Raw genomic sequence first — 22,359 nt, forward strand, 5'->3', positions numbered from 1 at the left:
TCCAAGCCATTTCCACATGTTTGGGGCTTTAAAGGAGTCCCTGAGAGGCCAGCGTTTCTGACTGTGTGGCACTGGCGAACTGAGAAGACTTTCTACCTTAATGGGACACAAAAACTAGTGAAAGGCTGGGATAAGTGCATTAGTGTAGCAGCAGGATAAATGCATGAATACATTTATTTACAGTTCTGCAAATGACTAAATAAAGGATTAAAACAATACATGCATTTTCTTCCAAGGAAGATGACTGATCTGGGATGTTTTTAAGGGTGTGGCGGGCTTAGCGCCATGAGGTTGTGACGGAACCAAAGAGAAATGTTCAGGCAGAATCAGAAATCTAGCCTCTGTGGAGTGCGCATGCGCGAGGCTCCGGCGCATGCGCAGTGCACTACGGGCAGAGGACGCGGTGTATACAGCAGCGCCTGCGATGGAGGTTTTCATAGAGGAAGTATCTTTTTTTTGTCTTATAACCCCTCCTGCCTTCTGTCGATAAAACACCTTGGGTGAGAGCACTGACCAGCTCGAATTTAATCCAGAACGAAAGAAAGAAAAGTTTGTTTTAAGGTGAGTATCATCAGCTTCCTGTTTTGGATTGTTTGTTGTTTGTTTTTCTTTGCAACCTTCAGGACTCTGCTCTCGACTTGTGGCTGGATTACTTTGAGACAGATGTGAATCCTGACATCCAGATGTGTAAGGGATGGTGATCTGTAAGAGTCAGGTTAGGTTTATGCAGTGAATGTGTGTTGTGATGGCACAGGCTGGCGAGCATCACTGAGCAAATGTTCATGCACAAATGCATAATGTTATTATTGTTTGTATTGCATCTGCCTCTGTGGTAATTCAGTTTATTTTAAGGATATAAAATGCATATAGTCAGATTAAGGTCTTGTGTTTAACAGTGACCAGTATGGACTTTTAAAACCAGGTCTCTATATAATACAGAAGCAACATCTGTCCTGCTATAATCTGAGCCTTTTCCTTCCATAAGGTAACCCCTCATACATGGACTAATTTCCATTTCCTGTAGCCCTTAAAACTCAGGCATTTCAGCCATTTTTTTTGTTTGATCATACACATGATCACCTGTTTCTCTGGTTATTTTCAGGCATTTATATGAAAAAAAAAATTGCTAATTTTGAGAGTTCTAAATTTTTGCGACCGCATTTAAATATTCTGGTAGTGGTAAGGTTTATATCACATTATAAATGTAATTCTACCTGACATAACCCAAATGCACAGTTTGGTGGCTAGTTTCTAGGAAGGACATGCTGTGTTTCATTGTTTGAAATGTCCATGGGTGGTGGGATTGCTGTTTATATTGATCATAAAACATAAAACAATCATGAACTAACTGGTTAAGTTCATAACGTGAACTAACTGGTTTTATGGGTGTGACATAAAATAAATTAGATATATTAAAGTGTTTAGTAATTTAATTTCAAGTTTAAAGTTGTATGAGAGTAATAAACACAAAGACGATTGGTTACTTCACTTATAAAACCGCACTGACGCCGGGTTATTTTCTATAACACACACTACACTATAGGTTGTTCGATCTACCTTTACACTGCAATGCCTTCTACTGTAAACATAAAATCTAGTGTCATATGCAGGAAAACCAGTTCTCCGTTCGGAGTCTCAGTTCCTCAGTAGATTTCTCCTTAAATTTCCAAGGAAGTTTCTTATTGCCATTCTTAACTTGTATTAACAAAATAAGGTTGGAATCCTTGATTCCTATGAAGCAGGTTTGGGTTAACCTTAAAAAAATAAATAAAATGCTGATAACAGTAATACAGTGTTAAAATACAAATAATAGCAAAGTTTTTGTGTAACTGTTCCTTCTCAGTTTGTTCTTTCACATGACACTGGATATCGCTTGGTAATGTATAAAGCACAACATAAAGTCTTATAAAAGTGTTTACAGAAAGAAAGGAAGGTCACTCTTTACAAGAGAAAAAATAGAAAGTCCTAAAGTTCTAAAATTAGCATTCCTAATTAAAGACAAAATCAATTCTAGGATGTTTATATATAGCTTAGATGCAAAAGTTTGTATCTAAGCCAATCGTTTTTATTGGTGTTTACTAAAGCCTCAACAAAAAAAGTGTTGTACAAAATAATCCAGACTGCAAGACTACTGGCAAGAACTGGAAAACAGCTGCAATAAAAGGCCATGTATTTTTATTATTATGGAAATGTGTTTTGTATTAATTTGCTATGATGATTAGGAAACAAATGTCTGGTTGGACACAAGTGAGAGTATGCAAAATGTTCCACTCAGCCATTAGTCACATTGGAAGCATCTGACCTTTTAAGACAATTATAATTTTTTATCATTTCAAACAAGTTTGTTTCTGATTCAAGTACATATATGTGATTTTATTATTTTTTTTTGTCACATACTGTATGCACCACATTGATGTAACAGTAATAAACTTCTATCTTATATTTGAGTTTATATCTATATTATCTCTCTGATAATACTGATATACATGCAGGCACAGGAACACGTCACAAGCATTCTCTCAAAAGACTTCCTCTATTAAACTCTAATAACCTTTTCTCTCTGTCCCAGTTAGTGTGATATTTTTATGCACCGAATTTTAACAGACCTTATTATCCACTTCTAAATCTCCTGGAGATAAAGCCTAGATGCAATTTTTATTAATACCGTACTAAAGATAATGACCAAAAAAAAACAAAAAACGAATAATATAAGTAACCTTATTTAATACTTATATTTGTTAATAAGTATATAAATGTTAATGTAGGGTAGAAAAGAAAAAAATATAAATTTTTAAAATCGTCACACTTGTCAAGTCACTGACGACCTTACTGCAAAATAAAAGAACACTTAGCTAACACATATTACAGGAAATGACATAATTCCGTGGTCAAAATGTCAAGGGGCCTGTCACAGAAAGACTTAAATCCAGATCAGCACATTGTCAACATTTTTCTTTCACACATTTTCAGCAATGGCGAGTTTGCTGCGTCTACTGCTGAGCGTGGCTGAAAAGGCCGCCAATGTGGCACGGGTGTGCAGACAGGAGGCACCGCTGTTCGAGTTGCTGGTGCAGGAGAAAACAGGAGCCGACAAAAACAAAAAGTTCATCCAAGACTTCAAGACGCTCGCTGATGTTGTGATACAGGAAATGATCCGACATGACGTCTGTGCACAGGTACTCGAGCAAACTTTTAACCAATTTGTAATTTGCCACTTACAATTCTGACTCGTTGCCTAACGAGAACTTTGTGTAACAGTTTCCAGAGTTGAACGGCTTCATTTACGGAGAGGAATCCAACAAATTTGAGAATGGACTCGGTAAGTGATTGATTCTATAAAGTCTCTTTGTAATGTCTTACGATATAGGGAAAATGTGTTACTTATATCATACGATTACCAAAAGCAAGTACTTGTAAATTTTGTAATCAGATTATGAAGAGGAAGTACTTAATCAGAATACCCACAATTCCGCAGCACAAGGGAGAGAAAAACGGTTGGCTCAGTTGTGATCATGTGACGCTCGACGTCAAAACAAGAAGCGCATGCGTGATCCATACAAGTCAAAATTCCTTAAAAATCTTTTACAAGTCAAAATTCCTTAAAAATCTTTTACAAGTCAAAATTCCTTAAAAATCTTTGCTCGTCTTGCGGACTGCTCTTAAACCGCGTTACTCGCAATCCGAGGTTTCACTATAATTATAATAATTTTTTAAATGCATATAAAATACTTGATTTTAATTATTTAGGCCTATTTCTCACCTAACTACTAAACTGAAAAATAAAATAATTGTACAGTATATATTTATTGTAAATGACCTGCAGTACTACCATGCAGTCCACACTTTGGGGACCACTTGCCTAAAATTGAGTAGTGGATTTAAAATCCATTTAGACCCATTTCTAGTGATAAGTTTTAGAAAAAGCATAGACACTATAAGGAGCATTAAACAATAATAAGGGGATTTTGTTGTGTGTAAAAGCGAGAGAGAGAAAACTAAGTAGTCTCAGGTACACTGCGCAGTTTTGTAAGAAAATTGGCTCAGTAATAAGACATCATAAAATTATGATCGCTAATAAACAGTATGGTATGTTCAGCTATTAAAGAACAAACTTCAAACACATCTTATGCAGTTTTTTAGACTTAATCCTATGTGACATTTCTTATGACACAATAATCTTTCATTTTTAAATAGTTTTATCATAATTAAATATAACACACATATATGTATGACATTTTTATTTCATTCAAGGAGAGAGTGTGACCGTGACTGTTTGCGCCAACCAAGAGGACACGACAGCTTTGTTGATCAAAGTGCTGGACGGAGACAAAACGGCTGCATCGCTCCTGGCCGAAGCCATCCATCAGAAGCTGCATCTAAAAGACGATCGTGCTGAGAACCTGCAGGTTCCTCTAAAACCAGATGATTTGGCCATCTGGATTGACCCAATTGGTATTTAAAAGTCTATTGCTAGCTTTAACTTTTACTGGTAGGTTGTTTGAATTTAAACAGTAAAGATTCAGTCTTGTGTTATTTTAAATCTTGTGCTGGTAATGCTCCTTCTGTGCAGATGGCACAAGTCAGTATATTCAAGGGAAGGAGCAGGAGATATCAGACAACAAGATTTGCCCCTCAGGACTTCCATGTGCACTTGTTCTAATCGGAGTTTACCTGCGCGCCACCGGAGAACCAGTAATGGGGGTCATAAATCAGCCATTTGCATACAGAGATTCAAAAAGCAAAAGGCAAGTGTCATGCTTTACCACTTATTGTAACATGTATACAACTTTTAACACTCCTAGGTGTCGCTACCACTGGTGCGCAGTATTTATTTATAGGAATTTATTAGTTTGTCTAAGATAATTACCCTAAGTCACTCCTCAGTTTTGGTCACACTCCCTAAATAGTTTCTAAATTGTGTCTTTTGATGTGTCAATCACATTATAACACTGTGCTGTAATCATATCAGTCATTCAAGTAATGATTTGATGTTCATTACTGTAACATTGAATCTGTTACTAAAGTTAAGCAGCTTCTAATCTATATTTAAGTAACAGGGTAACAAGCAAAGCACCTTGCACATCAGTTTAACCAGTTTTTTTATTCAACATCTGTCACGTTTCAGGATTTGTCAATAATACAGTGGAACCTTAGATTGCGAGTAACTTGGTCTGCGAGTGTTTTGCAAAATAGTTTTTTTGCAAAGACGTAAAAAAAAGGCTGTAGCAGTGCAGGAGATTAATCTTTTTAACGACAATGCTATGTCACATTTCTGTGAAATTCTCAAAAATAGGCAAAAGCAAGAGTTTCCTTATTAATCCTGTTAGTGTGTGCGCGCATGCATGTGTGCGCGACTTTGGCTGTGTGTGAGAAAGTCATCCTACACGGCAAAACTGTTTACTTTGTACTATTAATTGTTTTTATATGAATATTTTTGGGTTGTAGGACGAATCATCTGAACTTCCATTATTTCTTATGGGGAAATTTGATATATGAAATTTGATATACGAGTACTTTGGATTACAAGCATGCTCCTGGAATGAAGTATGCTCGCAATCCAGGGTTTAACTATAATCTATTTTGCAACTATTTATTTCTGTAAGTGCTTTTCATTCCAGTGCTTGGACCAGGAAGTTAAGGGTGGTGTAAACTATTGATAATCTGTTCAATAGTTAAATATTACTCAGTCACACTTATTAGAATTATTGAAATAAATATATTATTTCTGTGCATATTTTCCCCCACATGGGCAGTAAAAGGAAATAGCTTCTGTTCTTGATCCGTAAAGAAAACGAACAACTCTCTCTCCAATCTGTCTTAACTTTCATCCATTAGGTTACCTTGTTGTTGTCGTTGTTGTTTTTTGTTGTTTTTTTGAACAAACTTTCATACATGTGTCCTTTATGTCTTCATCATTAAAGATAGATAGACCAAATGTATGTTAAATAGAAGAGAAAAAATAAAATAAAGTTACTCTAGCAAATACATTAAACACAAATAATTTATATTTATAATTAACCTAGTAAACCAGTGTAATCACCTATCCAGTGAAGGAAACTTCAAAGCATGTTTTGTTAGTCGTTCTGAATAAGAGCGTCTGCTGAATGTAAATGATTATGATTCATCTCAAAACCATGTAATGCCGCCTGTTGTGCTGGAAAATTATTATTTCTGTTTAATCATGCTTATGGTGCAGAACTGGGTACGCTCATGGTGTAGAAATTCTATAATACCATGCCTGTAGAATCATGTAGAAACATCTTGTACAATCATGTTGTTGTTGTGTGATTTACTTTAATACTCCGAATAACTTTTGCCCTAACAAGCAAATTATAGTCTTCTTTCATACTCTGAGACTTAAGTGTAATTTAGCAGCTCTTACATTGCTCTTAGACAAGCACAAACACCTAAAACTTAAATAACGTCATCTAAAGGTGAGTTCTCTTGACATTAAAGATGGTGTACTTATTAGTGTGCTGTCAAGTGGACTGCAGGTCATAAAATCGTGAGTTATTTAGTTTTTCAAAATGAAACAACATTAATTAACTTGCGCATCTTTTTGTTTTTCATTTATTTCAGATGGAAAGGTCAGAACTTTTGGGGAGTTTCGTATGGAGGGATCAACACATGTTCCTTCACGCCATGTAAGCAGCCTGATGAGAAAATCCCAGGGTTCATCTCGGTGGTTCTGAGCTCCAGTGAGAAGCAGGAGGTGAAAGACGCTATTTCGCCACTCTGTGGTGGCCAGCTGTCGTATGCCTCAGGTGCAGGGTATAAGATCCTGTGTGTTATTCAGGGCTTGGTGGATATGTATGTGCTCTCAGAGGGCAGTACCTATAAATGGGACTCATGCGCCCCACATGCCATACTGCGCGCCCTTGGAGGGGGCATCAGTGACCTCAGTCAGTGCCTTTCTGCTGTCAAGAATGGCAATAAGGACCTCAAGGCAGAACTGACCTATAATAACCCCCATGCTGGGTGTGAGGGGGCTGAGAAATGGGCAAACAAGGGGGGTTTAGTGGCGTATTTGGACACTGAAGTTCTAACCAGAGTGGTTAAAGTACTTGCTGACAAAATATAAAAAAAAAAAATTTCCGTTTGTTTTGTTATGATGTTTACCTTGGGGATGGGGTGGGTTTATATTTTTTCTTAATTACTTTGTTGACATATTTATGTTTTGTTTTATAGAATGTTAGACATACGATCTAGACAATCAGTTATGTTTTAACCTTCTTGATTAGGCTGCCTAAATCTACAGCATTTTCAGGTCGCATTAGCTATAAGATCTAACTCTCTGTTTAAAAGCTTGCATATACTGTAAGCTTGTAAGCAAAAGTCACATGCATGGGTGCTAAAAATTTAAACCTACAGTAAAGCCTATAATTCCTCAAACAATTGTACTTAAAGATTGATTGGAAATGCCATATGGTGATATTGTAAGCTGAATTAACTATATTTTCAGGATTTTTGTGATATTACATTATAAAATGTCACATTGCATTAGCTTGTGTATTGTGTAAATCTGTTTATATTATACGGTGTAATGCACAAGGCTGCTGGTTTCTTTAGAGTGTATGTGTATATATATATATATTCATTTTGTGATTGAAATGTGATTATGTCTAAACAGGACTTTCAAAAAAACTATGTAGTTATTTTATTTACATAAATATTATTTTATTAGATTTCGGTTTACTGTTTATAAAACTAGCACTATGAACTGCATGTTCTGAATTGCAAGTTCTGTTGTAGTCAGTATGAAATATTATATTTTGTAATGTCCTATACAGATTAAAAGATAAAAATATAATTCTATTATGAATATTAAAGATATATATTACTGTGTAACTTTTATGTTGTTACCAATATGTATGAAGCTATACTGTTACAAAAAAATCTTTTCTTGACCAAATTCAGTATTTATTAACAAATTTTTCTGCCAATCTTGTAATTCATTGAATTGCAAATACACACTTGCATCTGTTTTAGTAACCCAAATGATGATTCATTCAGTCATTCATCTTCTATATGCTTATCCAGTATAGCGTCATGTCAACCTTGGAGCCTATGTCAGGAGACTTCTGGCATGAGGCTGGGGACACCCTAGACTAGGGTACAAGTTTATTAGGCAACACAGGGTACAAGTTTAAGGGCACACAGGGACACTCTCATTGACATACTATGGTCAATTTGGGAACACCAATTGGCCTAATATGTCTAATATTAGTCTTTTGAGAAATCACAGACCACTATACAGAGGTCACACCCAGCGAACATACAGTACACGCATATTAAAGAAATGTAAAAGACTAACCATGGAGAGGTGAAGAGAAAGACAATCTAAAGAAGACATCTGTGCTAAGGTCTTGACTTTTCAAGTAGATTCCATAAAAAGGCCTGAAACTACCAGCATAATCCAGATTCCTAATCCAGATAATCCCAATTCCTAGTGGATTTTCCCCTGTCTTATTTCAAATTAAATGTAGTAGTGAAATTGAAGGAACTAAAAAATGTTTTGGGTAAATTTTGATCCTTGGCAGGATTAGAGATGACGTTTTCTACCCAGGTCTGAGCAGAAATATTGGCTAAAATAACAAGGGAGATCAGGGTTCAAAATGATTGGAGATTGCATTGTTAGATTACCATCAAAGCCTAAATGCTTCTTGGTGTCTTTCCAAGCCAATGGAAATAACTAAAAATGGTCATCTGTTTGATGAATATTATTGAAGTTATTAATGAATGGAAGGGATATTGGTGTCTGTAGAGGATATGCAGATGTACTGTTTTCTATAGGTAGTATGACCCTTGTCTAACCGTGTACAGGTAGTATAACCTAAATTTTTATAGCTTTTGAAACATAAAATAAGATTTTGATCAGATTAAATGTCCAAAATAAACAGGATTGTCATTAGTTTACATTTATTTAATTCCTATGCCCTTCAAAATCCCTTACCCCAGTACCCCAGCCCCAAACGCCTGTCCTAAATGTGTGCATTAAGCCTTTTTTGGTCAGAAGCTGATGTTGCTAATGTTGATGTGAAGGCTGAGTGGATCGAGCGATGAACATCAGTGTGGTTTTCTTCTTTTCTGCAGTTTTCAAGTGACAAGCATTCCAAGATTGTATTACATGTACTGTAGTAATAGTTTTGTTCCAATTCAGTGGAGTGATGCTCTGTGATTGTACACATTGATTAGACTCAGGCTAAACAGGTCTTCAGTTCTCATTAAGCAGGGTTAACTTTATAGTTGCATTCCTTGTAACAGGTTATGGTGCATCCTTTTTTGTTTTCTAAACTTCAAGACAAAAGAAAAAAACAGGTTGCTAAACAAAAGACTGTTCATAAGAATGTAGGAACTAACTTGCTTTCTCAGAAATGACACTACATGTGGTGTTACTAAAATTTAAAAAAAAGTTATTTCAACAAATAGATGGTTAGTATAGTCTGGGGGGATCTTACGAATATATCATCATGTTAACATAATTACCAGTGGTTTAGTCGTGACATCACGTTACCCATTTTCCTGAAACAGAACACAATATGTATGATTGTCTGGACTCTAATATTCCACTAATAATGGGAAAAATAGCCTAATCAGAATTAAATATGCATAATAGAGAGCCTATGCCAAGAGACTCCTGACATAAAGCAGAGTACACACTAGACGGAGTGTCTATTTATTGGGGGGCACACTTGGACACACATTCACACTCTATGGTCAATTTGGTAACACCAAATAGCCTAATATGAATGTCTTTATATATATATATATATATATATATATATATATATATATATTCAGAGGGGTGGTGTAAACCATTAATAATCTGTTCACTCACTCATTAATCTTCTATGCTGCTTTATCCTGTATTCAGGGTCATGGGGACCTGGAGCATATCCCAGGAGACTAAGGGCATGAGGCCGGGTACACCTGGACAGGGCACACACACACCCATTCACACACTACGGGGCAATTTGGGAACGTCAATTAGCCTAACCTTTGGACTGTAGAAACCAGAGTACTCTGAGAAAACCCACCAAGCACGTGGAGAACTCCATGCACACAGAGATGGGAATCGAGCCTGTTCAGGGATCCTGGAGGTGCAAGGCGACAGTGCTAACCACTACACCCCCGTAATATAATCTGTTCAATAAGTAAATATTAGTCATGTAAACACTTTCATATCAGAATAAATATCTATCAATATATATGTAAAATAAAAATTCTTTTTGTGTTTGTGTGGGCTGTGTTTGCAGAGGTAGTTCTGCCACAGATGTGCCACACGCATTCCTAAAATACATACTAAAAATAACAGTAGGCAGGGTGAGGATCAGCAGCGAGTTCCATTCCACACACTCCATTCACAGGTAATGGTAGCATATTACAGTGACGTGTTGTTCACAAACGAGTCAGTCCGCTCTTTGACTCGCATACATCGGCCAATGATTTTTTGATTATAACATATGTTAGTAGAGCTGCATGATTTCATAAAAAAATACATTTTGATTATTATGACACATTGTTATTGCGATTAAAACTGCAATATGACCCATTAAATGTAATTTTGTATTAAAACATATTAATCTGGGCTAACAGAAAATAACTGGGCCGATGATTTAATTAAGAATATGTTTGCCAATATTTATTTAGCACCTCTAAAATATTTAATAAATGAATAAATAAATAAATAAATAAATAAAATAAGATACTTAATTATTGACACACTGTACATTATAATGTCTGTGGTTTCCTCACACTGCACTTATTCCACTAGATGGCAGAATAGTTGCACTAATATTTACAATTATGTATAAACTACACTACTACACGTGATGATTTACCAAATTAAATGGTAAAATTGTATAGATATAGTGTTTTGACTTTTTAGTAAACCCTAAAAGCTAGGTGGTTTTAATGTTAATGATTTTTTTTATACTATAACTGTTCAGTGTATCGACAGGTGAACATGGAGACAATGATTGCATGATTTCAGAATATGGATATTAATTAAAAATTGTAATGTTGCAAAACTAGTGAAAAGCCTTTTGAAGAAAAGTGCAGATTAATATAATGACAAAGTTAAGCGTAGTCACACAGTTTCTGAATTATTTGTTCAACCCACTATGGAAGCAATATTTTGTTACTCAGATGAAGAAGTATTTTACCCCAATTTCAGGAGATTATGAGTATCTAGAATGTACTTGTATGGAGTATTGAGTGTTTCGTATTCTGTGTGGAACCTCAGGAAGCAGTTGCTTGTGAATGTGAAACAGAGTTAGACATCATGTTTCTGGCACTTGGCTTTTGGGGAACCTTGTGCATCCTTGTATCTACAGTAATTATCCACATGGCTGTGGAATCCAAGCACTCATCAGGGACTGAATGCAGGCTGTTCTTTACACCAACATTTACTTACTTATGATAAAGACAAAGATTTATGCAAAAAATTTTAAAAAGGAAATTTTAAAAAAATAGCGAAAGGTGGAGTTGTGTTGCTTTACACATGTACAGATTGTGTTTAGTAGGATTGTGCAGATATTTAATTTTTTTTATCATTTCACAATAATTTTATAATAATTTTACATTCAAAAAAATTATTATTAGTTATTATAAAATGTTATAATAATGCTATGGTTAATAATTATATTGTATAGCAGTGTTTTTAACTTTTTTTAATATTAAGCTCCCTAGACAATGCGCATATAGAGTACATTCCATAAGAATAATTAATTAATATTTATTATAAGAACAGCTGTGACTTACACTGTTGATAGAGTTTCTGCATGGCGCTGGTCTATTGGTCAGTCCAAGTGATGAACACCTTACATTGGTCATTGGTTTACCAAGATTTTTATATATCTTATTTATATTTTTAAATAATGGCTTCGTCCTCAACATTTTTTCCATTCATCTCTCTGATGGTAAGTGTGGTTTGAAGAACAAATGTAACTCCAAATGCTATTGGTTATTGGTACTGTATATATGTACACCCCTGAGTATATTGGGACACTAATTGCACAGCTGTGACTCCCACTGTAAAAAGATTTTACTGCTTAGCTGGTCCAACAGGACCATAACAGGTACCATTACTCCAATGCCTTTCTTTATGCTCATCCTTGCTTTGAACCAGACTCTTATACATCAATCTGCTCTCCCGAAGCCTGACATTAATCTCCATGAGGGCATAGTTAATTGGACCTTCTTTTCCTTTGATTATCATAATTTTGATAAGCTACTTACTCCATCAATAAGGGTTAAATAACTTTTTGCAACCAAATTTTTGGTTGTCTAAAAACATTCAGTGTGCTGTTTAAGCCAAAATAAATAAGCTAATATTATGAAACAGCATTTTTTAGCTGTACAAACTTTGGTCCAATTGCAATGAGGTAACAGCAGTGTACTTTGAGTAACACTGTGTCTTTTGCTTCATGATAAGCAGATTTATTGTGTGTCATTAAACGTCTTAAACACTGTAAGACATATAATAGTATTTTCTCATTATTTCTCATAATTACTTATAATTAGTAATTTCACTGGCTATTAACACACAATTTCATTTCTCCACTTTTAAAGTCTCTAAAACACTAAAAGAAATACCAACATGTCCATACATATTCAGACATGAACTCAAAGACACGCCCACATGTGCTTACTGTATTTGGACACAACACATATGGGAAAAAAAAATTATCAAAAGCACTGAGCTTGGATTAGCTCACTGTAGCCTTTAACCCATAGTAAAAGAAAATCTCTCTCTCTCTCTCTCCCTTCTTCCAAACTGTAAATGTGAGGGTTTTCATCACTTTCTGAAATCACCTTTACTTCTGTTTTCAAACATGTTACATGAAACAATTTATGGAGGGAAGGCAAATCACACAGTTATATGTATAATACTTATGTATAGCCCAGTTAGCTGTCATTTTCATGCATTTCTTTGCACAATTATTACTATTTGCACTGTTGTCACTTTGTCATAATCGCACATCAAAGGTTTTACTGCACTTCACTTATTATTATTATTATTATTGTTATCATCATTATGACCACTTATCTGCTTTTATATACAGTATATTCAAATAGTTTTAGCATTGCATTGGTTTTCCACATTCCATTTATGCAATAACCCTCCAGGATGCATAACCAGCCGCTTGATATGAAGCAAAGACTTAATAATCAATAAAAGATGCATTAATTAGAAACTATATCAGGAAATTTACAATTGTATCAGAATATATTCAGTCGGCTATACATATTAAACACGTGACTTTAAAACCCTGTTACTAAACCTGGTAAAATATTTTGACTCTCCTTATTCTCTGTTATTAAACAGTTGTAATAGATGACCACTACAGTAAATTACCATATGCAACTAATGCATGAATATTGGAGATAATGTGGACATTATTTCTCATCATTTTCCTAACTGAAAATCTGAATCTCTCTTTTATCAGAAATTTGCTTCTACATATGCACACAATAACCCCACGGTTTTCAAATGTTTATTATTACCAGCCTAACCTAGTACTAATCATTCGCTTCTTTAAGAAGGGAAGCCACCTTCACCCTGATATCCCTTGCCATGGTTCTGTGAAAAAAACCTCAGTTTGACAACGCTAGTAAAGATATCCTTATCGTTTAGATAATCTTTCGGGTTTACTTTTTAGAACAACTCGGTTTGGTTTCTCTTCGACATGGTGAAAGTGCAATACCGTGTTCTACCACACATGCACCCTATGACGTTTAGGGGGCGCTGTTTCACTGTTAAATAAAGACAAACAGAGAGGAGACGGTCGTCAGAAACTCCACGAAGGAAAGAGTTTATTACCGAAACAAAACTGTTCAATTAAGTGGGTTTTAATTAATTTTAATACTATTATTAGCGGGAACTAATTGTTGCATAATTAATTAACGCTTTCCACTAATTTTGACGTCACCAATCACCGTCTCTTATCTTACATTTTGACGCAACATTCCCCAAAACATATTGAAGCTGAAAGGAAATATAAACAGCTCCAACTCTTAGACCATTCGGCATTCTCACTACAAACTCTTAACGGTCAGACAGAGAGAATTCAAGCTCAAGTTTAATTTCCCTCCTTAAGCTTCTCTTTAAATACACATTCTTCAAAAATGGTATGAAGTTCCTTTGTTTGTTTTTCCTCCGTCGCTAAAACTGTTTAGCTGCCAGTGACTTTTTAGAAATAACGTGTAGCGACAGTGAATAGTGTGATGTGGAAGTTAATTAAATTGAAATTAAATTGTAATTTTATTGTCATTTTGCAAAGTAAATGTATAAAGTCAATTAAATGTAGTTAGCATTAAACCAGAATTGTGTAAGTGGCCTGTTTGTAGCAGTTCATTATTGTGCTCTAGAATAAAAAATATCATGTTTAGGATACAATATTTTTTTAACTTTATTTTATAGACTGGTTTATCTGAGACAGAAAGTGATCTTATTTTTATATTTCCACTGCCAGGAAATTGTTAACATGTTTTCAGTAGCACAACATACGCCGCATACATCAATTATGAAAGTATCACACTTGTGCTTTTTGTCCCCACAGCGTGAGTGCATCTCCATCCACGTGGGTCAGGCGGGTGTCCAGATTGGCAATGCTTGCTGGGAACTCTACTGCCTCGAACATGGGATTCAGCCGGATGGACAGATGCCGAGTGACAAAACCATCGGTGGTGGAGATGATTCCTTCAACACCTTCTTTAGTGAGACTGGAGCTGGAAAACATGTCCCCAGGGCTGTGTTTGTTGATCTGGAGCCCACTGTCATAGGTAAGAGTAAGTTTTTGTGGCATGGCTGTTAGTAACCAATCGTCTGGATGTTAAGATAATTTACATGTTCTTTTTCTCTAGATGAGGTCCGTGGTGGAACATACCGCCAGCTTTTTCACCCTGAACAGCTCATTACAGGAAAGGAGGACGCTGCCAACAACTATGCTCGTGGTCACTACACCATTGGCAAGGAAATGATTGACCTGGTGCTGGACAGGATCCGCAAACTGGTAAGCACCATTTGTGTTTTGTTGTAAATTTGTACAGAATTTTTAGTTTTTTGTAATAAAATGACCGGCATTCATGATCTTTCCAGGCTGACCAGTGCACGGGTCTCCAGGGTTTCTTGGTCTTCCACAGCTTTGGTGGGGGAACCGGTTCAGGTTTCACCTCCCTGCTGATGGAACGCCTTTCTGTCGACTATGGTAAGAAGTCCAAACTGGAATTCTCCATTTATCCAGCTCCCCAGATGTCTACTGCTGTGGTGGAGCCCTACAACTCCATCCTGACCACGCACACCACCCTAGAGCACTCTGACTGTGCCTTCATGGTGGACAATGAAGCCATCTATGACATTTGCTGTAGAAACCTTGATATCAAGCGTCCTACATACACCAACCTGAATAGACTAATAAGTCAGATTGTATCCTCCATCACTGCCTCCCTCCGTTTCGATGGTGCCCTCAATGTCGATCTTACTGAATTCCAAACCAACTTAGTGCCCTACCCTCGCATTCATTTTCCACTGGCCACCTATGCTCCTGTGATTTCTGCAGAGAAGGCTTACCATGAACAGCTCTCTGTGGCTGAAATCACAAATGCCTGCTTTGAGCCGGCCAATCAGATGGTAAAATGTGACCCACGTCATGGCAAGTACATGGCCTGCTGTCTGCTGTACCGTGGTGATGTGGTTCCTAAAGATGTGAATGCTGCTATTGCCACCATCAAGACGAAGCGCACCATCCAGTTTGTGGACTGGTGTCCCACTGGGTTTAAAGTGGGCATCAATTACCAGCCTCCCACTGTGGTCCCTGGTGGAGACCTGGCCAAGGTGCAGAGGGCTGTGTGTATGCTGAGCAACACCACAGCCATTGCAGAGGCCTGGAGTCGTCTCGATCATAAGTTTGATCTGATGTATTCCAAGCGCGCATTTGTGCACTGGTATGTTGGTGAGGGTATGGAGGAGGGAGAGTTCACGGAGGCCAGAGAGGACATGGCTGCTCTAGAGAAGGATTATGAGGAGGTTGGAACCGACAGTATAGAGGGAGATGAAGAAGAAGAGGAGTATTAATTAAGTTGATATCTGTCTTGTAAAAAGTAACTTAACAAGCCTCAAGAAAATAACAAATTTTCCAGTGAAACACTTTTTCTCCTGAAACAAATTTACAAATGTACTTGTTATAGTTTTGTGTCAAATTGTTTCATGGTGGAAAAAATAATGTTATTAGTCACAGTAAATGAAGCAATAATGTTTTTTTATTTGTGGAAGCCATTTTATCCAGGGGCTTGCTTTTGCTTATTGTTGAAATTTTTTTGAGAGAGACTGACCAGACAGAAGTACCTAATGTTATACATGTTGTATAGGCTATTTAAATGAAAGTCACACCTACAATGTAGATCCAACCAAATTGATACCTCTGATAGCTCAGTTCTTTCTACTGATAGCTCTGATAGCTCTGTTTTGTACCCTAAAAGCTCTAATAGCTCAATCATGTGCCTTGATTGCTCCACTCTGTGCCCTGATAGCTCTGATAGCTCAGTCCTGTGCTCTGATAGCTCTGATTGCTCAATACTGTATCCTGATAGTTGTAATAGTTCGGAGCTGTGCTCTGATAGCTCTGATAGCTCCTGCCCTGTGTCCTGATAGCTCCAACATGTCTATCCTGTGCCCTGATAGTTCCGATAGCTCTGTCCTGTGTGATGAGAGCCCTGTATTGCTTGAGTCATGAGTCATGCTCTTTTTTTGTGCCAAGCCCTGAGTTGTGCCCAATCCTGTCTCACCCAGATATTGCATCTAGCTTAGCAGCATCCTCAGGGCATGCTCAGGTGCTGAGGATGTGTTGTGGTTTCTGCTGGCTGGGTTTCAGAGTGGTGCATGGCTACTCTTATCCGACTGTGGAGACATTGTTTTTGCTCAGCCATCCAGCTTTAAGAACATTGTGTTTGCTCAGCCGTCCAGGTTTAAGGACTTTATGCTTGTTTAGCCGCCTAAGTTCGAGGGCATTTTGCTTGCCCCGCTGTCTAGATTCAAAGGTTTAGTACTTGCTCCAACATTTAACAACATTGTGCTCGCTCTGCCACCTGGGTTTGAGGATTTTAAGCTACAGTTCTGTCCCTATGCCAGGCCCCAGTTCTGCCCTTGACCCACTAAGGCTACTGGACATTGTGGGCAGTCGCCTCAAGTAATAAAGAATATGATGGGAGAGAGAACTTCAAGATCCTGCATGGCACGAAGAGGGAAGGAGACTGTGTGTGGTGAGTGCGCAGTGCAAGCCGAGCTGGGTAGGCGCCTGGCTGGCAATAAGACATGTGCCCTTCGTTACGCAGCACAATGGTGTTCAGGATAATATAGCTTCCGATACCATGACCCCGAGGTCAGCACAATGGTGTCTTGGTGATGAGAGCCTCCATTCCAAATGATTTCAGAGGGCAAATGGCAAAGACCATTGGCAGTGACTATATGCCATTCAGCAGCAAGCAAAGGAGCTTGTGATCCAAAATTATGCCTTGCTGGGCATCTGAATTTTTGCAGGTTTTTCTGTAGCACCCATCCTCGACCATTGTTAAGTAATACCTCTGATAGCTCTGTTATGCGTCCTGATAGCTCTGATTGCTCTGTCCTGTGACCTGATCGCTCTGATAGCTCCATCCTGTACCCTGATATCCCTGATGGCTCTGATAGCTCTGTCCTGCCCCGTGATTGCGTGACAGCACTGTCCTGTGCCCTGAGAGCCCTAGACTGCCTGAGCCACACACTTCATCATGTGAGCCATACCCAGAATGGTGCATTTTGTCCGCTCAGCCATCAAACTTTGAGAAAATTTGCTCTTTTCCTGCCCAGATTCTAGGATTTTGTGCTTGCTCCACCACTAAAGATAGAGATGCTTGCTTCGCCTTTCAGATTTGAGGGCTTAGTGCTTGCTCTGCCATCTGAATTTGAGGACATTGTGTTTGCTCCATCGCCCGGATTTGAGGACTTTGTGCTTGCTCCGCCATGTGCATTTAAAGACTTTGTGCTTGTACCATTGTCTGGATAAAAGGACACTGTTCGCTCAGCCATCTGAAATTCAAGGATTTTGTGTTTGCACCCTGGTTAGAGAATTTCAAGCTCCAGTTCTATCCCTGTGCCAAGCCCCAGTTGCACCCTTAAGCCAAGGTGCCGCTCAGTACCCATGCCAGTTTCAGTTCTGGTCACAGTTTCATTTCAGTTCTGCCCATAGATTCCATGTGAAGCAATGCAAAAAAAAAAAATCCATCAGTAATCACTCGTAATTTTGTACTTTTCTCTCTTGGTGTAAAACCTTGGCATTGTCCCTATGAGACTGGGGACTTTTTTTGTGGCTCAGTTCTGGATGTTCTGGAAGTTATTTGCAGACAGGAGATACAGGACACAGCTCATAAACATCAGTGCTTGCAGAGATTTTGTTGTCCTGGAGGAGCGCCCAATGAACTGTTACTTTAGCTGTTTTGTTTTATTTGCAGATTTAATGTAAATAGATTTTATTATACAAATACATTTCAAAATATGGGAATCTAAACATCTAGGAATATTTGGAATTTGTCCTGGATACAGTCAGTCAACTACAGAAGCCAGAGAACTGGAAATCTGCATCGGAACTGTACATGTGACTTAAAGTAATTGTTCAGTTATAATGATTCTAATAATGTATACATTTTTGATTTTCAATTATATATTAAATATGCCTCAGGGTTATTATGAATATCATGTGCTGTAAAATAAATTGAGGAAAAGTAATATATCATGAAATATTAATTATGCTATTTTTAGTATGGAAAATAAACATGCTTGATTTCAAGCACTCTTTCTCTGTCCAAGTGTTATCTTATACATAAGAACGGATTCATACATTTCTTAAAAGTAGCAAGAAAACAAGAGTGTAACACACTGACGCTATACAATGGCGTAGCAATCACATCATATGCAGATGAGTTTTTGTCATTTTCAGTAAATTAACATTTTTAAAAACTTGATGCATTATGTGTTTAGTGGACAACCTGGAAATACTGGAATAAAATTATATATATTTATATTTTAATATATATAAATTATAAAGTAATTACACTTTAATTACTTTAAGTAATAAAAAAAAGGTTTTGCCCTCTGCAGGACAGGTGTCTTTTCCACCAATTATGATGTAACCGATTATCATCTCTTAACTTATGATTCAACAGTATATAGCTTCACCTTTAAGGTTTTCTTTAGATACATGTTATGAGGCACATTTTTAAAAATGGTATGAAATTCTTCAGTTTTTTCTTTGTCACTAAAACTGTTTAGCTAATAGTGACTTTATTGACTTGTTCATTATAGAAGTTTATTAATTATGTAATGTATTCTCTCATTTGAAGTGAGTTAACCAAACATTTTGCCCTATTTATTAAAACCATCAAGACCAATCCACTCACACCATCCAGTTTGTGGATTGGTCGTTCCTCTTGGTAGACGGTGTGCATCAAATACCAGCCTCCCACTGTGGTTCCTTGTTCCTGGCTAAGGTGCAGAGGGCTGTGGTATCTATGCTGAGCAACACCACAACCATTGCAGCAGCCTGGGCACATCACCGTCATGCGTTTGATATGTTGTCCTTTAAGCATGCTTTTAAAGTTATGTTAAATATTATAATCCAATTTAAGTGTAAAGTCTTTACATTTACAGAAATTATTTAATCTTTTGCAGAAAAACTGTTTATTTTAAATTCCTCCTTTTTTGCCGTCACCATTAAGAAACTCATTAAACACTTTTCTCATCGTTCTTTTTCTCCTCTAGAATACATTAGACCATGTACTCTGCATAGATAGACCCTACATAAATCTACAGGTATTGTATTCTTTCCATGTTGTCAGATGCTCATAATAATATTGCAGCATCCAAGCCAGGCAGTTCATTATTACATACAGTACATTGTACAGTAACTAATTTTGCTGTTGCTGGTTTTAGTGTTTCAACTCAACATTTGAAATATATTGATTGTTTCAAATCCTAGTAAACAAACAAAAAAAGGCTCAAAACAATCCAAGGTCCAGGTTGAAAGAGGGCTTTTGACCATTTTTAAAAGTAGTACTATTGATGGAGTGGCTCTCTGCTGACTCTTATTCTCCATAAACCTTTTTCCAGTGTTTGATCTAAAAACATAAGCAAGTTTCTTATCATTAACAGTAATCACAATTTGAAAAATGTAATGTTAATATCACACAGAAGCAGGCAACTTCACATACAGTACATAAAATGTTTTAAACCAAATAGACCTGTAGAAAAAAGACCAATAGAAAATTGATTATAATAAAAATAATATTTCAGTTGATGTTTATATTTATTGTACATTTTTTAAAATAAAGACCAGGAGGAAAAAAAAAACTAAGGTTGTACCCCTTCCATTTGATGACACAAATTTTAAAATATTTAATTATTAAATGTCTAGTATCACTCCATAAATAGGAAAATACTGCAGTTTTCCAATCAAAATCCATTTTCACTCGTACATGGAGTCACACATTTGCTATGGCATCGTTTTGATAAACTTATGCAATGTAACATATTTATTTCAGTCCAGTGTCACATAAATTTCTCCAAGATTGTATTGATGGTGGAACTGCTGCTAAAAGCTTTCTCCAGCACGTCTCAAAGATTCTCAATGGTCTGGACTCCGTAGTGAGGAATCCATGCATGAAAATGATGTGTCATGCTTCCTGAACATCTTTTTTACAATTTGAGCTCAAGGAATCCCGGCATCGTCATCTTGGAAAATGCCCATGTCATAAGCTGACCTCATTATTGGGGTCCTGCTGAACCTAGACCTGACCAACTGTAGTAACCCCAGATCAGAACACTGCCCCCACAGGCTTGTATGGGAGGCACTATGCATAATGGGTAAATCACTTTATCCATCTCTGTTCTTGCCCTGATTAGCCCATCACTCTGGAATATGTTCAATCTGGACTCATCATATTATCTGTATTAGGTGACCTGGTTTTACGTACAGTAGTCTAATGGATCGCCAAAGACGCATTCAGCAAATAAAGTTTGCTCCGTCTGACCAGTTGTAAAACACAGACTGAGTTGGTCAAATAAGGCATTTTTTAACCTTGATTAATGCATCATAGATTAACCATTGAACTACAGTATTTGTTATGTGTCAGAGAATATTTCAGCATGGGACTACTTGCAGCACAGCAATTTACAATGTTGTGGCTTGTAAGGTTGATTTCCTTATTGCACAAATGATAATTTGTGAAGCTGAGCACTTTAAAAGAGACATCTAATAAAACTAGCAGGTATCTAAGTTCACTCTCATATGAGGCGTGTTTCTCAGGTCAACAGCAGGTACAGATATGCCTCCAGTAAATATTTCGATGTGCTGTCAAGACTACCGATTAACACTTTTTAATTATTATTATGCCGTCAAATCGGGTTATAACATGATTATTTTTTTTATATGTTCGTGTGTATGCAGTACACAAAGCCAGGAGATAACTTGGCACTAGACAGCCATACACAAGAGTGGAAATTTGTCATAATGATAACCTTAGTCTGATGACCTTAGTCTGATGTTCTCCAGGTTTACATAATCAAGCGTTCCTCGTTTAATTGCAGCAATTGACTTTAACATGCTTTAACATGTTTTACTTGTTACTTGTGTTCAGTGAGCACTAGTGGTAAAGGGTTTAATCATTTATCACACACTTATCCACCATATTAGCACTGATTTTCCCAAAGTCCGTAGTAAAGTTTCAATATATTTTTGATAAACTTCTCTTAAAAATATATATATCCTTTTATATTTCCAGCTGGGTTTATATTATTTATTATTTGATTACGTCTTAATTACAATTAACTGGTAAGGAAAAGGCAAACTATAATAATTGTGTCATTACAAATATGCAATCTCTATTTAAACCTTAATATCTTTTTATTTTTATAAAGTGGCGTTATAACACCCCATTCATTTTGACCAGGACAGACAGGCTTTGATATTATTTCTTCTTTGTCTTTTGGCTGTTCCCTTTCAGGGGTCGCCACAGCGAATCATCTGCCTTCATCTAACCCTATCCTCTGCATCCTCTTCTCTCACACCAACTAACTTCATGTCCTCTCTCACTGCATCCATAAATCTCCTCTTTGGTCTTCCTCTAGAACTCCTGCCTGGCAGTTCCAACCTCAGCATCCTTCTACCGATATATTCACCATCTCTCCTCTGAACATGTCCAAACCACCTCAATCTGGCCTCTCTGACTTTATCTCCAAAACTTCTAACATGGGTTGTCCCTCTGATAAACTCATTCTTGATCCTATCCATCCTTGTAACTCCCAAAAATAACCTCAACACCTTCAGC

General features: G+C 36.9%; 2 protein-coding genes across 2 annotated transcripts; both read left to right on the forward strand.

The window, feature by feature from the left end:
• Nucleotides 1–394: 394 nt before the first annotated feature.
• Nucleotides 395–7,081, forward strand: inpp1 (inositol polyphosphate-1-phosphatase). Its single transcript, XM_053483897.1, has 6 exons — nt 395–561; nt 2,971–3,176; nt 3,259–3,319; nt 4,252–4,452; nt 4,571–4,745; nt 6,580–7,081. Exons 2-6 carry the CDS (start codon nt 2,973–2,975, stop codon nt 7,079–7,081), a joined length of 1,143 nt encoding a protein of 380 aa, XP_053339872.1. The 5' UTR covers nt 395–561; nt 2,971–2,972.
• Nucleotides 7,082–14,047: 6,966 nt separating this feature from the next.
• On the forward strand, nt 14,048–16,208 carry LOC128511182 (tubulin alpha-1C chain-like). The gene is made up of 4 exons (XM_053483896.1): nt 14,048–14,133; nt 14,565–14,787; nt 14,869–15,017; nt 15,104–16,208. The coding sequence occupies exons 1-4, from the start codon at nt 14,131–14,133 to the stop codon at nt 16,076–16,078; spliced, it is 1,350 nt and encodes a 449-aa protein (XP_053339871.1). The 5' UTR covers nt 14,048–14,130; the 3' UTR covers nt 16,079–16,208.
• The last annotated feature ends 6,151 nt before the right edge of the window (nt 16,209–22,359 follow it).

Source organism: Clarias gariepinus, chromosome 23 (genome assembly GCF_024256425.1).
Source record: "Clarias gariepinus isolate MV-2021 ecotype Netherlands chromosome 23, CGAR_prim_01v2, whole genome shotgun sequence".
NCBI lineage: Eukaryota > Metazoa > Chordata > Actinopteri > Siluriformes > Clariidae > Clarias > Clarias gariepinus.

Coding starts and splice junctions, on each gene's coding strand:
- LOC128511182 (XM_053483896.1), top strand. Junction 14,788..14,868: donor TCTGGAGCCCACTGTCATAG/GTAAGAGTAAGT, acceptor CTTTTTCTCTAG/ATGAGGTCCGTGGTGGAACA. Junction 15,018..15,103: donor TGGACAGGATCCGCAAACTG/GTAAGCACCATT, acceptor TGATCTTTCCAG/GCTGACCAGTGCACGGGTCT.
- inpp1 (XM_053483897.1), top strand. CDS start 2,973: ATGGCGAGTTTGCTGCGTCTACTGCTGAGCGTGGCTGAAAAGGCCGCC. Junction 3,177..3,258: donor GACATGACGTCTGTGCACAG/GTACTCGAGCAA, acceptor TTTGTGTAACAG/TTTCCAGAGTTGAACGGCTT. Junction 4,746..6,579: donor AGAGATTCAAAAAGCAAAAG/GCAAGTGTCATG, acceptor CATTTATTTCAG/ATGGAAAGGTCAGAACTTTT.